Consider the following 19,857-nt stretch of genomic DNA (forward strand, 5'->3'; position numbering starts at 1 on the left):
TCTCTGGGCCATGTTTCTGTCAATGTACCTCTATGCAGACAAAGCAGGGGGCTCATCCTTGTGAGCAGGGGCACGCTAGATGCTTATCATGGCATGGCAGAGTGTAGTAGGGTGAATTCACTTCTTCTAAGCTCCATAATCAAATTCCCTAAGTTTTCATGAAAGCCATCGTATTCTACATGCTTGTTAACAAGACGGTCAAGCCACACCCCTCTGAAACCTACTATAGAGAACACACGAGGGAAGGGAGCAGGCTTAAAATACAAGAACATAGGCATTCAGGCAGGCAGAGGAAGGAAGGAGCATGCTGTACCCACCTGCCACTGCTGATGAGGGGCTTATTTCTAAGACACACACAGCACAATGCACACACAATGCAGAGAGAAAACAAAAGACATAGATCACACATTTCAGATGGTTGGTGGACAAAGTTCAGTACATGTCAAACTTGTTACATCTGAAGTGCACATGGAAAAATGGGTCTCTCTCCACTCTGTTCATCAGATGCTCCCCTCTCACCAAACCTTTGCAAATAAACACATATACACGCACATGATATACCACCGTAAGCTGACTCTGGTCTACAGGATGGATGTTGCATGGGAATATGAGCACAGCAGTATGGTGAGATGGAATGAAGAAGGAGGAGGCCTTCCACAGTAGCCATTTGTGGTCCCCAGGCATCCCCATCCGTGAGGAGAAACAGACCTCCAGAGAAAGGTCTGAGCTTTTTGGAGGAACAGAAGGGCCTCCCAATGAGGACTCAGGCTTCTGTTCCCTGGTTATCCCCTTGTATGAGAAGATGGCCTGATGATCCTCATGAGAATCGGGATGACAAGGATGGTCATGGTTTAAAACTAGGACTGTGACCCTAGGAGCTCGGATTCTTAGTATGGACGTTATCACATCTCCCAGTTGTTTCTCGTTGGTTCCCACAAGTTCTGTCTTCTCATTTGTCTTCAGACGGCATTACCGTTGAAACGTCCTATGGTTCTCTGTCCCATACGGAATCCACAATCAAAGTTGATTGAGAATTTGGTTTACTCCTTTGGAAAGGAGAAAACCTGGCCAGAATGAATTATCTTGGAAACATGACTGCGTGGCATGCTAGAGGAATGATAGGGAGAAGGATTTTTGCAGCTAAGGGTGGTGGGTTGAACTATATGGATGGAAACAGGCCAAGCAGACTGTGCCTATTACCCTCCCAAGCTCCTAGAGCTCCCTCACATAGCCAAGCCCTCCAGATTCAGGCTTCCTGCACTCACCATACAGTGTGATGCTGGCATTGGTGTTCCCAAGCTTATTTGTGGCCACACAGGTATAGTTGCCATAATCCTTCTCTGAGACATTGAAGAAAGTCAAAGTGGATATGCGGCCTTTGTTCTCAATCCTCACTCCATCCAGGCCAGTGGCTAACCTGCAGCAGGAGAAAGCACTATTGTTCTGGACTCACTGTCCAGCAGAAGCAGCAGGTATTAAAAGAAGGCAAGGGTGTGAGTCCTAGAATTACCGCAATGAGGTCCTATTAAAAATGCCCTTTCTTCTGACTAACCCAGCCCATCAACACAAGCCTTAAATGTCATGTCTTTTATTGGATGGAAAAGGGAATAGTCATACTCAAAAGGAAGCTCCCTGGAAGCTAACCATGTCCATAACTAGTCCAAGATTCAGAAACAAGGTCAATTCATTCTGTTGACTTCCCAGCTTCCTTCAATTTTTTTCCCTTCTCACTTCTGATTCTAAAAGAAAACTTGGTTACAAAGGAGGTTATAACACATTTTTATCTTGCTTTGTTTTTCCCTTGGAGTTATTACCCTCCTTCTGGAGGATGCATGATCAATCGGCTCTGCTTCAGAGTTGCCCCAGTTCCTTCAAGGTACCTGGTATCTTCTTTGAACCACTGGAATTCAGCCATGGGGACAGCGGAGGCTTCACAGCTCAAGATGCCCTTCTGACCAACTGAAACACCAGTGTTTTTGGCTTTTGAGATATAAGGAGGGTCTGTGGAAACAAAAGCAAGTAAGCAAGAAAAAAAAACAGTGATTCCAGAGAAGAAGACATATGGACACACCCGTCCACTGGCGACACCTCCTCTTAGTAACAACCACTTATTTTTATTTTGGGAAGATATAACATTTAAATGTAAAGATATTATATTTAATTCTCAGGTTTTCAGCTCAATTCTAAATTAGTCATGGTCCTTACTCACTGGGAGCTCTGAGAGTCCCAGGAAGACTCTAAATGATAACACATGTGTTGCTGAGCAGAGCAATCTGATAAAACACTGCCCTTCCTGTTGGCAGGCCCTTGAGTGTGGGGCTTTGAGAAAAGGGCACTGTCACTTCTAGATTGTTGTTTTCATCCCTGCCCCTTTCCCTCTGGAACTCCCTGACAGCAGATCAACTCACAGTTTACAGTGATTTTTACTTTCCGCACATCAGGAGCGGCGACATCGTTCAAGGCGCTGCACTCGTACTCCCCGGACTGGTCACGTTTGATGTCAGAGATTTCCAGGTATTCATCCTCACTCACAAAGCCCTGGCCTTCTGGGAAAAGTGAGATGGGGCAGAAAACAATGGAGAATGGTTACTCTGGAGACAGAAACATCACCCAATCTGAGAGTGTAAAGGGAAGAGGCAAAGCCAGGGAATGGGGTTGAGAATCCAACAAAGAGATAGGAGCTACAAAGTAAGACAATCTTTGACGGAGTCTTGAATAAATGTATACATATATAGGTAAATTGCATCAACTTTTTTAGAGCATTTGATAATAATGGACTATCAATATTTTTTCAATGATTATTATAAGTTAATTAAGAGAGTATATTATAAATTCCCCAGTACATTAATAAAGCTTGACTACTTAAACAGCTATTCATGATCAGTAATATAATAAAACCCTGCAAGTAATTTTAGATTTTTCTAAATAATACTTTTTTCATTGTACATAAATGCCTTTGTATATAAAATATAAGCTAATTCTTTGTAGTAAAGAATTACTAATTCCTTGTAGTAAAAGTTAGATGCAATGTATTTCACACTTTAATACAAATAAATTCACAATTGCTGGTTCACTTTCAACCTGAGACAGATAATAAATAACCAGCTCGATTGAGCCATTCCACAATGTACATATATATTTTTAAAAATATTACTCTGTACATGATAAATAAATACAATTTTAGTTGTCACTTTAAAATTTAAAAATTTAAACTACAGTGGAGTAGACTAGGGAATTGATGAATAAGTTACTTTGTACAGATGTAGAAAGTGCTTGAAAACTTGTTAAAATAAACATAGTAAGCAATGAACCTGGGGTTGCTAGAACACCCCTAAGATTCCACATCTGATGTTGTGGGTCATCCTGAAAGACTAATTATTATACACTGAGGAAGCTAGCAGTTTCATATCCAAAATATTTGAAGCCTGAAAAAATTGCTTCACTTTATTTTGTTAATGCATGCTCCAACCGCAGCCTGGACCCTTCCCTTTGCCCCTCATCTTATTCATCGCAAAGGGAGCAAGCTCACTTTCTCTAGTTCTGCTGAAACGCTATACTCCCCTGAAAACTCAAGAAGTGTGAAGGCCAAAAGGCAGAATCATTTTCCTGTCTCACAGACCTTCTGCCTGATCTTTTGTTCTCCTGAGACTTAAGCCAGGCAATATAAAAGCTCAAGAAACAGAGGCATATACTTGCTCAACCAAATCTGTGTCCACCGTGGCTGTGGGGCAGGGAAGTGTTGTGTCTATGAGGAGCACTGAGGTGTGTGTGTGTGGGAGTGGATTCCAGTGACTTTACATCCTAACTGCTCTGAGTCTAGGCTTCAGGGACCTTCTACCACTTCTGCTGTGCATATCCAATTGCTTTTTGACACTTGCTGCCTTCCCCGACTCCGTTCTCCAGTTAGAATATAATATTAGGCCTAGATGCTGTCTTAAATTAAAGCCATCTCTAGAAAGTATGATGCTTTAGACAACTATTTTTTTTCCAGGACCCTTATCTATGGAAATTGAGTTTCCCCAACTCAGCACCTCTGATAGTTCCATTCCTTGTGATTCTGAGGAAATTTCACATTGGTTAGCAAACCACAGGGCAACCCCACAGACATGAGTTAGCAGTTAGCAAATCCATCTGAACCAGTGTGGAGATTAATCAATAGGTATATGACTGTCCGGAATGGTGGTCTCTACACTCTCATCCCAGCACTCCAGTAACAATCTGCAATGGTATTACTCTGAAAATTGGTCCCAAGGCACAAAAGAAGATTGGAGAACTGTTGAAAAAGATGGAGGGAAATGTGGGGTCTCCCAAACAAAGTATAGGACCCCCATTTGCTGGAACGCTAGGATGCCTGGTGGAAGTCCTCTATCTCAGATGTGGGGTCCCCCAAACAAGGCATAGGACCCCATTTGCTGCAATGCTAGGGTGGCATGGCTGGTGGAAGTCCTCTACCTCGCAGTTGTCGGACTGGATCATGGCCTGACTCCTCAAGGTTCAATCCGGGGACGTAAGCACCGTCTCCTACTTTCTTAATCCACAGAATTCTGTTTTCTCTTAGTTTGAGAGTTTAACAAAGATAAATGGTATTTCCTCTATTGAAACTGGGTTGACTGACCCCTGGGAGATATTTTAAAGAGTAAAGCAAGAATGAAGTCAAACACATCCAAATGAACCTTCAGTGTCCAGTCTCACTTTGGATTTTTTTTTTTGCAATAAATAACCTTGGATTTTTTTGCAGTAAATAAATATGGAAGAATGGGAAGTTTGGCTATCTTTGGTAAGAGCCCATTTTTGTTTAAAAGCATGTACTACAGAATACCTGCCACCATGTAACTACCCCACAGTGCACTTAACAATACAGAGATACCTACCATGGCCCTGGCAGGAGTCTCAAGCAGGGCCAGTGTTTTCTTCTGTGAGGAAAATAAAAAAAAAAGCCCCATCTCAGGGTAGACACTGGGAAGATGCCCAGGAAAGGTTCTGGTCAGGCTCAAGAATGCCAGTCAGCTTAGGAGCACTGATGTCTAGACTGGAGGATGGCTTCACGTGACATGGAAGCCACAGACCCCTGTGTGAGCAAGGCAAACTGGCCACTGTGGTGGGATTCCTAAACACCCTCTGGAATGCAAGGGTAGATTTTCACTGTCAGCAATGTTGTTCTCGTGGGTGGAATATATAATAGCACAAAAGGAAGAAAGAAAAAGGGGCGATCCATGTAAAATGGGGGGTCCTTATGATAATACCGCCTCATCAAATGAGAAAACAGATTTTGTCAAGTTTGTACTAGAGAGGAAGTGCTTTCCAGATTTTAATTTGCATATAAATTCCTCGGGGACTTAAAAAATCATCTTCTCATTCAGGTGTTCGGAGTGAGGGTTCCAGGATTCTGAGCTTCTCACGGGCGCTCAAGTGGGCTGTGTTGCTGGCCTGAGACCACCCTCCAGTAATGACAGCATCAGGCAGCCTTCAGAACTGTTGCTGGCCTAGATAATCACAGGCTCGTGACTGACTGTGTCTGTGCTGTAGTTTGGATCTTAAATGTTGCCTGACAGCTCTTGTGTCAGAGTCCTTGTAAAAAACTTGATGCCATTGAAAGGTAGCATTTTTTTTTTTGTTTTTGTTTTTCAAGGCAGCATTTCTCTGCAGTTTTGGAGCCTGTCCTGGAACTAGCTCTTGTAGGCCAGGCTGGCCTTGAACTCACAGAGATTCGCCTGCTTCTGCCTCCTGAGTGCTGGGATTAAAGGCCTGTGCCATCACCACCTATCTGGGAGGAAGTATTTTAAGAAGTGGGAACTAATGGGAGGTTTTAGATGGATGAGGTGTTGCCTTGGAGGTCATAGGGGACCATGACCCTCCCTCACTTCCTCTTCCAGCCACGAGTGGTGTCGCTTTGGATTATGCTTCTACCGTGATGCACTGCCTTGCCGTAGGACCACAGTAAAACAACCAACCATGACCTTCAGTTCCCTCAGCCCATGAGACACAGAAAACCCCTTTTCTGATCATACTCTGAACATCTCAGGCACCTGTCACAGGGATGGGAATCTAGCTCAGTCCATGACCTTGTTAGCAGGCAGGTCAGGAAGATGCACCTAGTGACCCCTCATGCTGAGTGAGATCTGCCTGCACTGCATCTCCAAAGGTGCAAGCACCTCAGGAGCTCAGAGCACAGACCAAGGCTGAGGTCCAAACCCTTAAAACTGTGTCTCCCATTGACTCTCCATGACGTGTTATATAAATCATGCATCTCTCCAAACAGGCTTCTTTGCTCAAGTATGGGAAGAGGTCCAGTGAAGGGGATTTAGATGACCCTAACTACTTTGGATGTTGGATGAGATTTTTAAAGCACCTCCAGTGAAGACTGATAGATGCCGGGAGCCCTAGGTCACTGCAGGACAGAAGCTTTCTAATACTGACTATTAAACTTCTGACTTGGTACTTCAGAGAAGAGGCAGGAAGCTAAGTTTGAAGGAAGCACAGATCGGATGGTGGGAAGATGAAAATACATGTGAAATGAGGAAGGTAAGAGAGACAGAGCTGGGGCACGCAAGACGCTGGGGGTCCTCAGGATTGTGAAGACACGTTTGAAGGGGTTTCTTTTCCAAAGGCTACCTGACTATAATATTTTCTCAGACAAAGGACATTAGAGTAGGAGTCTAGGATAGTTCCCCAGATTTTCTTTATATACGATCTTCCCTCGCAAGCTGAGAATCCAGAGGCGTTATGAATCTGCCTTACACCTTCAGGCACCCGCATTAAAATTTTTTAAAATAGGGGGCGTTTCTTTGGAAGAATGCGTTATTTCAAAGACAATCATTCAATTCATTATACTTACAAGACTGAGATCTATACAGCTATGAATGAGCCCTTCTAAGACATGAGAGGTCACCTGTCTTGACCCAGGGTGTGTGCTCGGGGTAGAGTGGGCGAGTCATGGTTCTGTGGATACAGGCGTAAGTTCTCATATATTAAGATCTCCAGACGACTTTCTCACAAGGCCCCTTCTGTCTATAAAATGGAACCATAGACAGAAACTAAGTGAGAAGGATGTTTGACGGTCTTTACTGTCCTTGCATTGCCAATAGGCATGTAATTCAAGCTTATCATGGTCAGGAACTGTGTGGGACACTGTATTCATGTGTGCAGTTTGTGGGAGCAATGTGGCACCAGCAATATAGAAACCAAAAATAATTTCACGAGCCCCAAACTTCGAGCAGATTTTTACTTTGTTCTATCTTTAGCTTGGTATTTCAGTTCTTTGCGATTTCCAGATCTCTCACAGAAGGGATAGGAGGGCAGGAAGATATCTCACAGCTGGAAGTAATGTAAGTAGTAGGGGGTGACTAGATCAGACAGGAAGTCTGAGGAGACACCCAGAGGCCCCCTGACCCACTTCTGCTCGCTTCTAGCCTGAGCCCCAGCCGGCTGCATGAGGCCATCTGTCTTCCACCCCATCGTCCCTTCTGCTTCTCCAGCAGACTCCTCAGGGCACAGTTGGAAGGAAGAGAGGTCAAAGACTTCAGCCTTCCATGTTTGGGAGATTATTGTTCTGGACAGAATGTTATTCTCCTCTCTCTAAAAATCCCTGGGGACAGATTTAGAACGTGTCCTTTCCTCTCTCTTTCTCTCGACCAGACTGTTCACATCATCAAAGTCACCATCTTCTTCTCGAGGCAAGTCCAGCCCAGCTCTCCTATGGAAATGATTAAGTCACCTCAGGTGTCCCCAGCCCTGCCATCCTTTTACACATGCTATTTACAGCTGCGGGTCTATTACCGAAGCCGTTCTGTGAAGTTAAACACCAGCACCTGTCACAGCTTTGCCATGAGCCCTGTCAGGAGGTGACACCGAGGAACATGCCCAGAGGGTGAGAGCCTCGCAGAAGCCAGTGGCAGGAGGTAATCACAGAGGGGACCTGGGATATGGAGACACGGCGGGAAGGGAAAGGCATGGGTGCGGAGTGCTCAGGAAGAAGAGGCAGGGGGGAAATAAGAGGCAAGACAGAGAGCAGCTGTGGGAGATGGTGGATTGCACAGAAAATCCTGTTGCTCACATGAGGAGCGTCCATGAGGTCCAGTGAGAGGAGCTCTTACAGATGAATTTGTGAGGTTGAGATCATACACACATTGATTGTGTGCAGACTTTTGGCCTATCACTGCACAGCGAGGCTTTTTGTTCTACCTGGGCCAATAGGCTTTTGTGTTTTCACTGAAGCCAGGGATCAATTCAAGCTATCAAAAACAAATGTTTGCTTTGCTCCTTTGCATCGAGAGTATACTGTGTTTATGAGGCACCATGTACTAGCTGATGTGTCTCATGCTTGGAACTCCTGCAGTGGACTTTCTGGAACAAGATAAGACCTCAGGAAGAACACATCCCACGGTTTCTTGCTGTGAGGTGAATGCAGTGTAGCAGAGACCATCAGACATTTATGTAGTCTAGTGTGCCCAAATCCTACCCTACGTCTTTCTCCTCTGCCGTATTTGTGCCAACAAAACATCACACAATGCACGTTTGCATGTGAACGCACACACACAAACACATGGGCATACATACTTGTGAACATGCGTGCGCACACACACACAAATGAGACAACAGTTGACTAGAAAACAGCTTTACTTCTGGTTCTAATTGAACAAAATAAATGGGGTATAGCCCTAAACAGACAACTCTCAATAGAGGAATCTCAAATGGCTGATAGACACATAAGGAAATGCTCAACATCCTTAGCCATCAGAGAAATGCAAATCAAAACAACTCTGAGATTCCATCTTACACCTGTCACAATGGCCAAGTTAAAAAACACTGACGACAACTTATGCTGGAGAGGATGTGGAGTAAGGAGAACACTCCCCTATTCCCAACGGGAGTGCAAACTTATACAGTCTCTTTGGAAATCAGTATGGAGATTTCTCAGAAAATTAGTAATCAATCTACCTCAAGACCCAGCAATACTACTCTTAGGAATATACCCATAATATGCTCAATCATACCACAAGAAGGTTTGCTCAACTATGTTAATAGTCACATTATTTGTAATAGCTAGACTGGGAAACAACCTAGATACCTCTCAACTAAAGAATGGATAAAGAAAATGTGGTACATTTACACAATGGAGTGCTACTCAGTGGTAAAAAATAATGATGTCTTGAAATTTGCAGGCAAATAGATGGAACTAGGAAAAAAAAATGCCGAGTGAGATAACCCAGACCTAGAGAAACAAATATAATAAGTATGAACTAATAAGTAACCTTTAGACATAAAACAAAGAATAACTAGACTACAGTACACAATCACAGAGAACCTAGACAACCAAGAAGATCCTAAGAGAGAAATAGATAGATCTGCCTAGGAAGAAGAAAAAGACAAGATCTCCTGAGTAAATTGGAAGCGTGGGGGGGTGTGGAAGGGGAGAGGGAAAAAAAGGGGGAGTGGGGAAAATGTATAGCTCAATTAAAAACAATAAAGTATAAAACAAAAAAGAAATCAGCTTTCTGTTCTTTCAGGTTGGACTAGAGCTGAACTGGGAATCCAAGTCTGACCCAGGTTCTTAACTTTCTCTTGGTGGGCTGAAGATACCCTAGGCACAGTGGGGGCACATGACTTGGTACCCAGGTGCTGGCATTAAACTGAGCCTGAGCACTAGAGTGACTAAAAGTTCAGACTTACAAGGACCAAGGACATACAGGTAAGTCAGGAAAGAAGAAAGCACACACGGATGGGTAAGCTTTCCTTCCTTTCTTCCTTCCTCCCTCCTTTCTGTTTTCCCCTTCCCTCTTCATTTTCAAGACAGGTTTTTTCTGGGTATTCCTGGTTGTCCTGGAACTCACTCTGTAGACCAGGCTAGAACTCAAACTCAGAGATCTGCCTGCTTCTGCCTCCGAGTGCTGGGATTAAAGGCGTGTGCTACCACCACCAGGCAGGTGATTCTTATTCTGTTCACAGATGTACATCTCCTTGCCTGAGACAATGCTATCTTAGCAGTTAACACGTGCTTAGTCACCTGTTTCTCATGGCTGAGACACAGTGCGAAAAAAAGAAATGTTGCCTTCTATGAATTTGATCTCCTTCCTAGAGATTTCCCAGAACCACTTTAGCCACATTTCCTAAAACAAGAGATCCCTTCTTTATAAATTTTTCTTAAAAGATTTAGTTATAGACTATTTTGCCTGCAAGCATATCTGTGAACCACTTGCATGCAGTGCCCTTGGGGGTCAGAAGAGGGTGTCAGATCCCCTGAAGCTGGAGCGACAGGTGGGGTACTAGGAAGAGAACCCAGGACCTCTGAACTAGCAGCCATTGCTCTTAACCTCGGAGCTCCCTTCTCCTGAAGTTCAAAAACATTGGTAAGAGGAATGAGTTTGGACTGAGTTCAGGCCACAGGATTGGAGATTCGGATCACCGCAGGTGACCTGGGGTTTGACCTGTTCGTTCTTCCTTTGCTACAGTGCTGTCTATTGTCTAACCCACCTACACCTGAACGGAAATGGTATGTTCCACTGCTTTGACTAGCTCCTGGCATCTGCTGTGAACTGAACATACAGCATGCATTCAGGTCGAGTCTGCAATCCTTTCTGTGATTCGCCTCCCCTCCACCATAGTCTTCTCCATACCACTATTCTTTCCGACCCCTTTCCTTCTCTTAGAAGGATACTGGAGATAAGCAAGCCCAGGCTCCTCCTTAATCAGATAGAGTGTGGACTGCAGGACTTCCTTGCCTGCTCCAGGCTCCCAGATTGGCTGTTCCCTTCTCTGCACTAGAGTTAATAAAAAGTGCCACAAACCCACTATTTCCTTCTCTCTTAATTAATACAAGCAATTGAATTGTGCTAACGTGATTTTGGTTGGGAGACCCAGCCCCTGGGTCAACGGATTCACTTGCTGCCAGTGGCATAAGTGCTTTATCTTAGGCTCGGAAAACCTTTCTTGGGCCGTAGCTGTCAGCGTCTGCCCCATCCAGAATGGCGTGTTGGCTGGCTGCCTTCTCTGAGGTTGACAGCAAGCTGGTTGATGACAAGGTCAATGTGCTTGTGAAAGGTAGCTGAGTTCCAGCACAGGGAGGAGCATGTCAATAAGGACGCGGCAGCGGCTCGTCAGTGCCTCCCTGAAACCCTCTTCCCATGTTTTGGTCGGGAAAACAGGACCACTGGAAAAGAAAATGAGTCAAGCACTTCATCCTAGAGGAAGTAAAGGTTCTGTCTGGCATGTAGAAAGGGGCATCTGGGGATTCATGGCAGATGCAGAAGTAAGTGCCTAGATTATATCCAAGGAGCAACTTGGAGGTGGCCTCTAGTGCCTAAGTATACACATGGGTTGTTTTAAGTTGTTCCCAGGCATAGGCTCCTTCTTAAAGTTCCCAAGGCACTCTAAGGAGTAAACAGGGATGAGAATCCAGGGTCATAGATGAAACTCAATGCCTTTGCTTTCCAAGCTCTTGTCTTGCTCATGACCAATTCTTCTTCTGAGATGTCACTCATGGTCTTGGAACCAAAGGTCTGTGCACATCTTAGTGTGTTCAAATTTGTCCACTGTTGTTGACTGTAGAAAACAATGTCATGAATTTGACACCAGTTTTATTGCAGTCAGAGCCTGGGTTGTGGTACAAGGCACTGACAGTCAGGGTGGGGCTGAAAGTATCCACAGCTGTCTGTCCGTCTCCAGCAGCTAGAGTATCCCAGATATTCTAGCAGAGAGCGTGGCCTCTCTCCAAGCACAGTGAAGATGCCCAGGAACTGAGCTGAGTTATTTTCTCTTTCCATGGCTCAGTATATGCCGGAAGAACCAGGATACAACCCTTATAAAATTCTTTATTTATTGAGATTATAAGATAATTATGTGATTTCCCTATTCTCTTTCTTGCCTTCTAAACCTTTTTATAAAGTCAGCTTTGATCTCTTGCAAATTCATGAGCTCTTTTTTTATTAATTGTTGCTACACACACATACACACATACACACACAAAAGTATGTGTGTATGTGTGCGTGTGTATGTGTGTTACCCTAAAAATATAAGCAGAGTCTGCTTAAACATGAGCTGAACATATGAACAATAGGTGTTCATACACAGACAGACTAAAATCCAGGAGGCCACAACCCTATACAAAGAACTACAGACAAATAGGAATGCTGAGAACACACCCAGAAAAGAGCATATCTATTGTTATCTAAGAACGAATCGGTCTGCCCTGAAAACGTACATACAAGCAACATTATACAGAATGAGCAAAGTGTGCTTATGTATTTAGGGTGCAGCATTTTATGACATAGATAATGTATGGCCCTGTTGAGTGTCATCTTCACTGAGTGACACAGACACAACCAGTGTGCCTGCGAGGATGTGGCACGTTTCTTTAAAATGATGTATGGGAGAAAGGAGATAGAGGAGAGAGAGAGAGAAAGAGAGAGCAATGTCCTAAGCACTATGGTATACTTGGGCTAATAACAATGCCGCTATTGAGTTGGGCATGGTGACACACAAGCCATTTGGAGGAAGAGGCAGGATGAAACATGATAGGCACAAGTCTGAGGCTAGCATGATCTACATAGAGTTTAAGTCCAGCCAGGGTCACACAGCAAGGCTCTGCCTAGAAAAAGAAAAGTAAATAACATTTGCATTTTAGCCAATAATCTAGTCAAAACCACATAAACAACAGTTCAGACTCAAACAGTGTACAGATGGAAAGAAAAAATAATCACTCTAAAATAGTGGAACTTAAATAACTAAGTTATTGACAATGTGTTTAAGAATATTTGAAAGCTGTTATTTATTTTATAGGTTTTTTATTATTATTACTATTAATTACACCCTGAACCAGTAGTTATGTCTATACAACATAGAAAGTGCACATAATTCTGAATAGTAAAAATAGCAGCAAACAACAGGGAGAAAAAAAAATCCACCAAGGCATTGAAGAGACACTGTATTTCAACTGCACACATTCTAAGAAGGAGGGGCTTGATCCTGCTCCAGTTTAAGTAGGCACTGCCTCTCACCAAGGCCTAGTTTCTTCAAGAAAATGTTATCTTGGAAGAACTGAATGTTTCGTACCACAATGAGGCCTGTGGCAGTAAAACACCAGAATTGTTGAATGGCGCTCACTTAGTTGAAGTGGCTTCTTGACCCATGGCAGAGCTCAGAGTCAGAATCAGCCAGGGTCAGGCAGTATACAACATTTTCAATGATTCATAATAGCAGAGAAATGTGTGGGTGCTATGCCCCTTGGTTTCTTTCTTCCTTCTACGTGCTCTGACTCTTTCTCCCCACAGTTTAACTTAATCTTAACCCACCTAATGCCAACAAGGGCCCCTTTTCACAATGGTGATCCCATATGGCTACAGTGGAAAGATTTCAGTGTCCTAGTGACAATATAAGGCATTTTTCATGTGTGTGATGTGATGTTTTGTTTATATAATAATGACAGTGGAATTAAAGCATAATACACACAATCACATACTGTATACAATATTTCATAGTGATAGATAGTGGTTGCCAATTTGTGCTGTTTACCAGACTAAACTTCTGTTGTAAATTTGGAGCACATACCCCTGATTTTCAGTTCTTTATTGCTATTAAGTACCCAGCTGTGTTCACCAACATCAGCCCCTTAAACCTTCGGCTTACTTTATCCCTCGATGGCACTTCACGTCTGTGTCTAGTACATGTGCTCCATGAAGTTAACACAGCAATGACACCACCTAAAGCACCCAACTGTGCACTTCTTAGAACACGTCCCCATTGTTTAGCAATGTAGAGTGGCCCGTGTTGCCTTTGTTATTATTGTAGACTGTTTGCCAGGGATAGACCCAGTAGACACTGTTCTTCTCAGTGTAAATATTAAAAAACGTTTGCTGGTCTGGATGACCAAACAGACGAACATAGTACCCACACCCTGTTGAAAAAGGGTGTCGCCACGCCCTGGACTTAACCCGCCTTTGCTGCCTGTGAAGCTTGCTGAACTCTCACTGTTCAACGCAGGGAGGCTTTGGGGCTGTGGGCCTCAGATGCATGACTCTGCTGGGTCAAGCAGGAGCCTGTGTGATTGTTCTCTGAACCTCAGGGCCATCAGCTACACCCTTCTCTAGTGAGAAAGGCAATAAACCACACCTGGAGTCTATAGCAGCCAGAGAAGCCGCATGACAGAAACCCAGTTAGAATCCAGAGGATCCTTGAAGACGAGGCAGATTAGACATCAGAGCAGAGCCTTTCTGAAATGGTTTAGGAGGGCTCCAGCATTAAATGAAGCTGTCTTGGGGCCCTTCCAGACTGCAGAAATGTCCTTCTAAGGACATTTCAGCACCAGGTGAGGCCTGCGTCTGTCTACTGCCTGACACCATTCACTTCATCGTTCATTTCTTGCTTTAAATTCTAAGTTCTCAACAGCGCAACCATGTGATGATGTTGTAAATTAACAACATTCATTAATATATATATTTTTAAATGCCTATATTAGCTTCCAGGCAAAGGAGCCAGTAGCTCAGCCCAATTGGCATGCAGGCAACATCCAGGGACATTCTACACACTTGGCAGAGCAGAAAGGTCGGAGCTCTGAAGCATCCCAGGGAGATAGCGCGCTGTTCACACACTCTGCGCTTGCACCGGCAGCATTCAATCCGCATTCAACCCACAGACTGCTCCTCAGGCAGGAGGGGCCCCTCACAAACTGCCTCGTCAAGGGTTCTTCTCTCCTGTGCTTGGGGTTGTTTTAGGTGATAGTCTTAGTCTTGCATCTAACTTCAGCTGCGATGAAGCTGACTGCTACCCAAAGGCATCTGTCCTCTCGGCGCAGTCATCTTAGAAGCCAATCTGTCCACATGACCTTCTATGTCTCCATGTCAGTAGACAGAAATGCTGGCGACAACATCGAATCAGACATTAGAAGGCCTGGAATACTGTCTCAGTTTTATTACTAATGTGCTGTCTGAATTTGAATAAGTATTTTTTAGCTATCCAAGCCTCAATTATATTTTTTTTCTATCAAATGTAAAAATTGCATGGAACGATCTCCAAAGTCACTATCCGTTTCAATGTTTCACAACCTCTCCTAGCCCAATATGGTCCACGGCCAGAATCTTAAATAACTCCTTAAGTTCTAGAGCTCCAATGGTCAGGTTTATGGACAGAATTCCAGGTCGGGAGCTCTGGCTCCCCCCACCCCCCCCCAGCAAAGAGCACTAGCTTGGCAGCTGCACTGGAGAAAGCATCCACGTTGCTTTATTGGGTATAGAGTCTTGATGATGCAGGTCCAAGAATAGAGATGCCACCGCAAGGACAAGGTGGCTCTCTCTGTCCCTGCTTTAGCTGTTTGGTGACTGGGAGGAGAGAGAGAGTTTGACAATTACGAAGGACTCTGTGTGTCTGAAGGTAATGTCCTGTGTTAATGGGGGAAATTAATTCATTCCTTTCCAAGACTCCTATTCATGCAGATTTGACAAGCTCTATCTCTCTCCTCCATGGGTAGATACGAATAATGTCTTATAAGGTACAACTAATCATCCACTTAAGTGATTTGAGGCCCATTTACATGGATCTGAGGGTACATTCCTGGTGTCGGGAAATGAGCCTTCTCTGCTTTCTGCCATCCTCCGACTTTGCTAAAAATATCCGTTCACAGTCCCATGGTTCTCCATGCCAACTCTTCCCAGCAGACAGCAGGTGTTGAGAGGAGGCAAGGGGCACTTAAGATAGGAAAGCTAACGCTGGGTACCACCCCCCAAAATGTTGCTGGTACTACTCACCATCAGCATTGACTAATCGATGCACCAGGTCAGAACCAGGTGCTGAGGGGCTGAAAGCAAGACAGGTCAAGTTCTGGTCCATCCACTGCTGCCCCCAGCAGTCCCTTCACTTCTCTCAGCCTTTGCCAGATGGTGTGTTCAGACAGTGCATGCCACGGCTCCCTTGGCCACTGTTCTTTGCCCGCCTTGCTCACAATGATCCTTTAGGTCTTGTGAGCAGGGTTTCAGGGTAGGTGTGACCTGACCCTCGGCTGTACCCAGGATTTGTGAGGACAGAGTTTGCATACAGTGAGCTATGTGTAGGATATGTGAATCCTGCCTTTGCCTTAGAAGCTTGGACGGACTTTATTTCTGAAAAATAGAGCTGCTGAGCTCAGTTTGATGTGCCAGAAATCTTAGGCAAACCAGTCAAGAAGTCTTGACCCCAGGCCCTGCTGAGCCTCTACCTGCATGTGCTCGTTCTTAGCAGTCATTCTCCTCAAGGCCTTTATCAGAAACTGCAGACCTTACTTAGAAAGTATGTGGAATTTTACAGTCTCTAGACACTTCCCACCAACTATAGGATCAATTTGAGGTTTCTTGAGATGCCCTTTTTTCTAGCAGACAACATCAACCCAAGAGACAAAAGAATAAGAGGAGGGGCTCCAAATAGCAAGCAGAAAATTCAAGACCTTGAACCACGATGCTGGAGAAGAGGACAGAGCTATTGCTTTCAATCCTAACTAGTGCTTGGTCCTGAGAACAGTGGGTCTAGAGCTTGATACATAGTCTGTGGTATCTAGAGTTTTGGGTCTTCTCATACAGAAAACTTCTGAAAAGGTTGGGTCATGAGGGACTTGCTTAACCACCTTTGTTTCTTTTTGCTATGTTAAAGTTAAAGCCTTCCTTTTTTTTTTGTTTAAACAAAAACAGGGGAAATGATGGAGGAAGGTCATTGGTTAAAAAATAAAGAAACTGCTTGGCCCTCATAGGTTAGAACATAGGTGGGTGGAGTAAACAGAATAGAATGCTGGGAGGAAGACAAAGTGAGGTAAGACGCCTCAGAGAGATGCCATGGTCCCCTCTCCCAAGCAGACGCGATGATGCTCTGACCCAGGATGGATGTACGCTAGAATCTTCCCGGTAAGTGCACCTCGGTGCTACACACATTAATAGAAATGGGCCAGGCAGTGTTTAAAAGAATACAGTTTCCATGTAATTATTTCAGATAAAGCTAGCCATGCGGGAGCCAGGGCAGCCGGAACGCAGCCCTGCCGCTACTTCAACAGAATAACGCCACTTATTTTCTTTCTCTCTATATAAATATATATCATCTCTCTTGAGGCAGGGTTTCACTGTGCATCCCTGGCTGTTCTGGAACTCACTATGTAGACCAGGCTGGCCTCAAACTCAGAGATCTGCCTGCCTCTCCCTCCCGAGTGCTGGGATTAAATGAGTACCCGACCACTGCGTAGCTTTGACTTGTTTTCTTATGCTCAACTCCAGACCTTTTTGTTCATTTATGGAATATGCTGCCCTAATGGTAAAGAATGAAGCTAATGTAAATAGCAGCACAGTGTCTATTGCTTTCAACATATTATGCACATATATGATGGGGGAGAGTTTTCTGTTTTGTGTTAATTTCATTGGTTAAATAAAGAGACTGCCTTGGACCTTTAATAGGACAGAAAATTAGGTGGGCGGAGTAGACAGAACAGAATGCTGGGAGAAAGAAGCCTAGTCAGGCGTCGCCATGATTCTCCTACCGGACACAGATGCAGGTTAAGATCTTCCCTGGTAAGACACCTTGTGGTGTTACAGGGATATTAGAAATGGGTTAGGTCAATATGTAAGAGCTAGCCAATAAGAGGTTGGAACTAATGGGCCAGGCAGTATTTAAATGAATACAATTTCCGTGTAATTATTTCGGGGCATAAGCTAGCCATGCGGGCAGCCGGGTGCCGGGGATGCAGCCTCGCCGCTCCTACTACAACACATATATACAAGCAGGTGCACATGCACCATCAAAGCGTCCCAATGGAGAAACATACAATGCAGCATAAAAATGTAGCACCATCCTTCTTACACATGCTGTGTCATCTAGGAAGTAGACTCAAGAACACCTCTGTCTTCCTTATCCACTCTTGGTCTTTTGTTTCCATATAGATGAATAAAAGGGGTTAGGTTGGGTTATTTATGAAGTGTTGCTAGTTCTTATGTTTGATAGTTACTAGCTAGTTAAAATAAATAACGTGTTTCCCAGCCATCGATGTGTATGTGTGCATGCATACAAGTGTGTGTGTGTGTGAGTGTGTGTGTGTGTTGTGCCCCTGTGTAAGAAAATAAGAAAAACATCTTATCTAAATCTCATGTGAAAAAAAAAAGATAAGAAAACCACCACAGGCTGGAGCTTTAGCAAATCAGAAGACAATTTATCTTGAGAACAAAACAAGTGATATTTACATTATTAAATCACAATTACAAAGCAAATCAGCTGCAGAAGAGAGAAGATCATTTCCATCAATTATTACTGAACTGAACATAATTTTTCAATCACCGGCAGATTGTAAATGGGGGCTGTGGCTCATCCAGGAACCCTTCTATCACTGGAGTTATTAATCAGGTATTAACTTTGTCGAATTAGCAAGGACACTGACAGGATGGGGAGGGAAGCGGGATGCAGGGCAGGCAGGAGGTGGCAGCCAGGTTAATTTCTGAGATGGAGGCACAGACTATTCTAGAAAACCAGGGTCAGCCACCCATGTAACTAGTACGGCTGCAGTGTTGAAGAAAGCACTTAGCTCTGCTGTTTTCATTCTCAAAGATCAACACATGACCAGGAAAACATAAATAAGCAATGCATAATTCATTGGCCATTTAGCTGTGTCCTAGGATGCTACAATAATGACAGTGTGCTCTGAGTCCCAACCCCGTGAATGATCCTGCGTGGGGTGCAGCTGAAGCTGTTGACTTTGTTGGGATTTCTCCACCCAGATCCCTAACTCAGGTTGTCTTGGGACTTATGTACACATGAACTACATCTATAAGAACCTCAAAAAATGGTCGAGGCCTTTCTGGTGGGCACTTTGGTATGCTGGGGTGATACAACGTCTTCTTTACTTTACAAGTCTTGGTAAAGGCTCTACTGGTCTTGTTTTCTGTCTTTCATGTTCTTATCACTTTGTCAAACTCCGAACCTTGGATTTCTGCACCAGGAAAGGATGCTCCAACTGCCTAGCCTGATTTGCTCACTGTGGACCTCAGTCTTTCTTCCGTTAGACCAGGACTGGAGATTCTACTGAGGAATTCGTATGTTGTCCTCAGAGCTGTGAAAGACTGAGGTTCTGGCTCCTTGCTGTCCTCCACAGGTGCCAGATAGGCTTTTGTGTTCTCACTGCTGAGCTGTGTGCCCAGGGCTTGGTAATGACTGCTGTACTGGGTACAAAGCAGTTGCTAGGCACCCAGAAGATCATCAACACTCAGGCTATTGTTTCAAAGAAACAAAAGAAACAAAGAAGCTGTGGAAGGTGGGTATGGCACAAACTAGGGGATAGGGAAAGTCTGGGCGTGGGGATGCAGGGTTGACTTTTTTTTTTGAGACAGTGTTTCTCTGTGTAACTACTCTAGCTGTTGTCTTAGAACTTGCTCTGTAGACTAGGATGGCCTCAAACTCACAGAGATTCGCCTGCCTTTGCCTCTTGAGTGCTGGGATTACAGGTGTGCACCACTACCGCACAATTTAGAGATGACATTTTTTTTCTTTTTTTGGGGGGGGGGTGCGGTTTTGAGACAGGGTTTCCACTGTAGCTTTGGAGCCTGTCCTGGAACTTGCTCTGTAGATCAGGCTGGCCTTGAACTTACAGAGATCTGCCTGCCTCTGCCTCCCTAGTGCTGGGATTAAAGACATGAGTCACTACTGCCGAGCTAGCAGTGACTCTTAAGTGACTTTCCTTCTTATTAAGTGTTTTTCCTTCTCATCATAGTCTGTCACTGTCACATGACTAGGAAGAAAAGACGCCTACCCCATGCAAACACAGGATAGGAACAGTGGATTTTAGAGCAATGTAGGAAGAGTAGGAGGCAGACATCACTGAATGAATGCCTATTGAATTCAATCCTCCCAAAGACATTGTGTCATAACTGG

General features: G+C 44.2%; 1 protein-coding gene across 4 annotated transcripts in view; it reads right to left on the reverse strand.

The window, feature by feature from the left end:
* Window positions 1-19,857, reverse strand: part of LOC142846261 (opioid-binding protein/cell adhesion molecule) — a 1,121,841-nt gene that overhangs the window by 20,211 nt on the left and 1,081,773 nt on the right. Inside the window, exons 5-7 of one of the 4 annotated variants that reach the window (XM_075966471.1) lie at window positions 2,409-2,543; window positions 1,881-2,001; window positions 1,266-1,417 (exon numbers count right to left, since the gene is read on the reverse strand). In XM_075966471.1, coding sequence (XP_075822586.1) covers window positions 1,266-1,417; window positions 1,881-2,001; window positions 2,409-2,543 — 408 coding nt within the window. Of the gene's footprint in view, window positions 1-1,265; window positions 1,418-1,814; window positions 2,002-2,408; window positions 2,547-19,857 lie in introns of all 4 variants that reach the window. The other 3 variants (XM_075966470.1, XM_075966469.1, XM_075966468.1) reach the window with 3 other exon arrangements.

Source organism: Microtus pennsylvanicus, chromosome 3 (genome assembly GCF_037038515.1).
Source record: "Microtus pennsylvanicus isolate mMicPen1 chromosome 3, mMicPen1.hap1, whole genome shotgun sequence".
NCBI classification, from domain to species: domain Eukaryota; kingdom Metazoa; phylum Chordata; class Mammalia; order Rodentia; family Cricetidae; genus Microtus; species Microtus pennsylvanicus.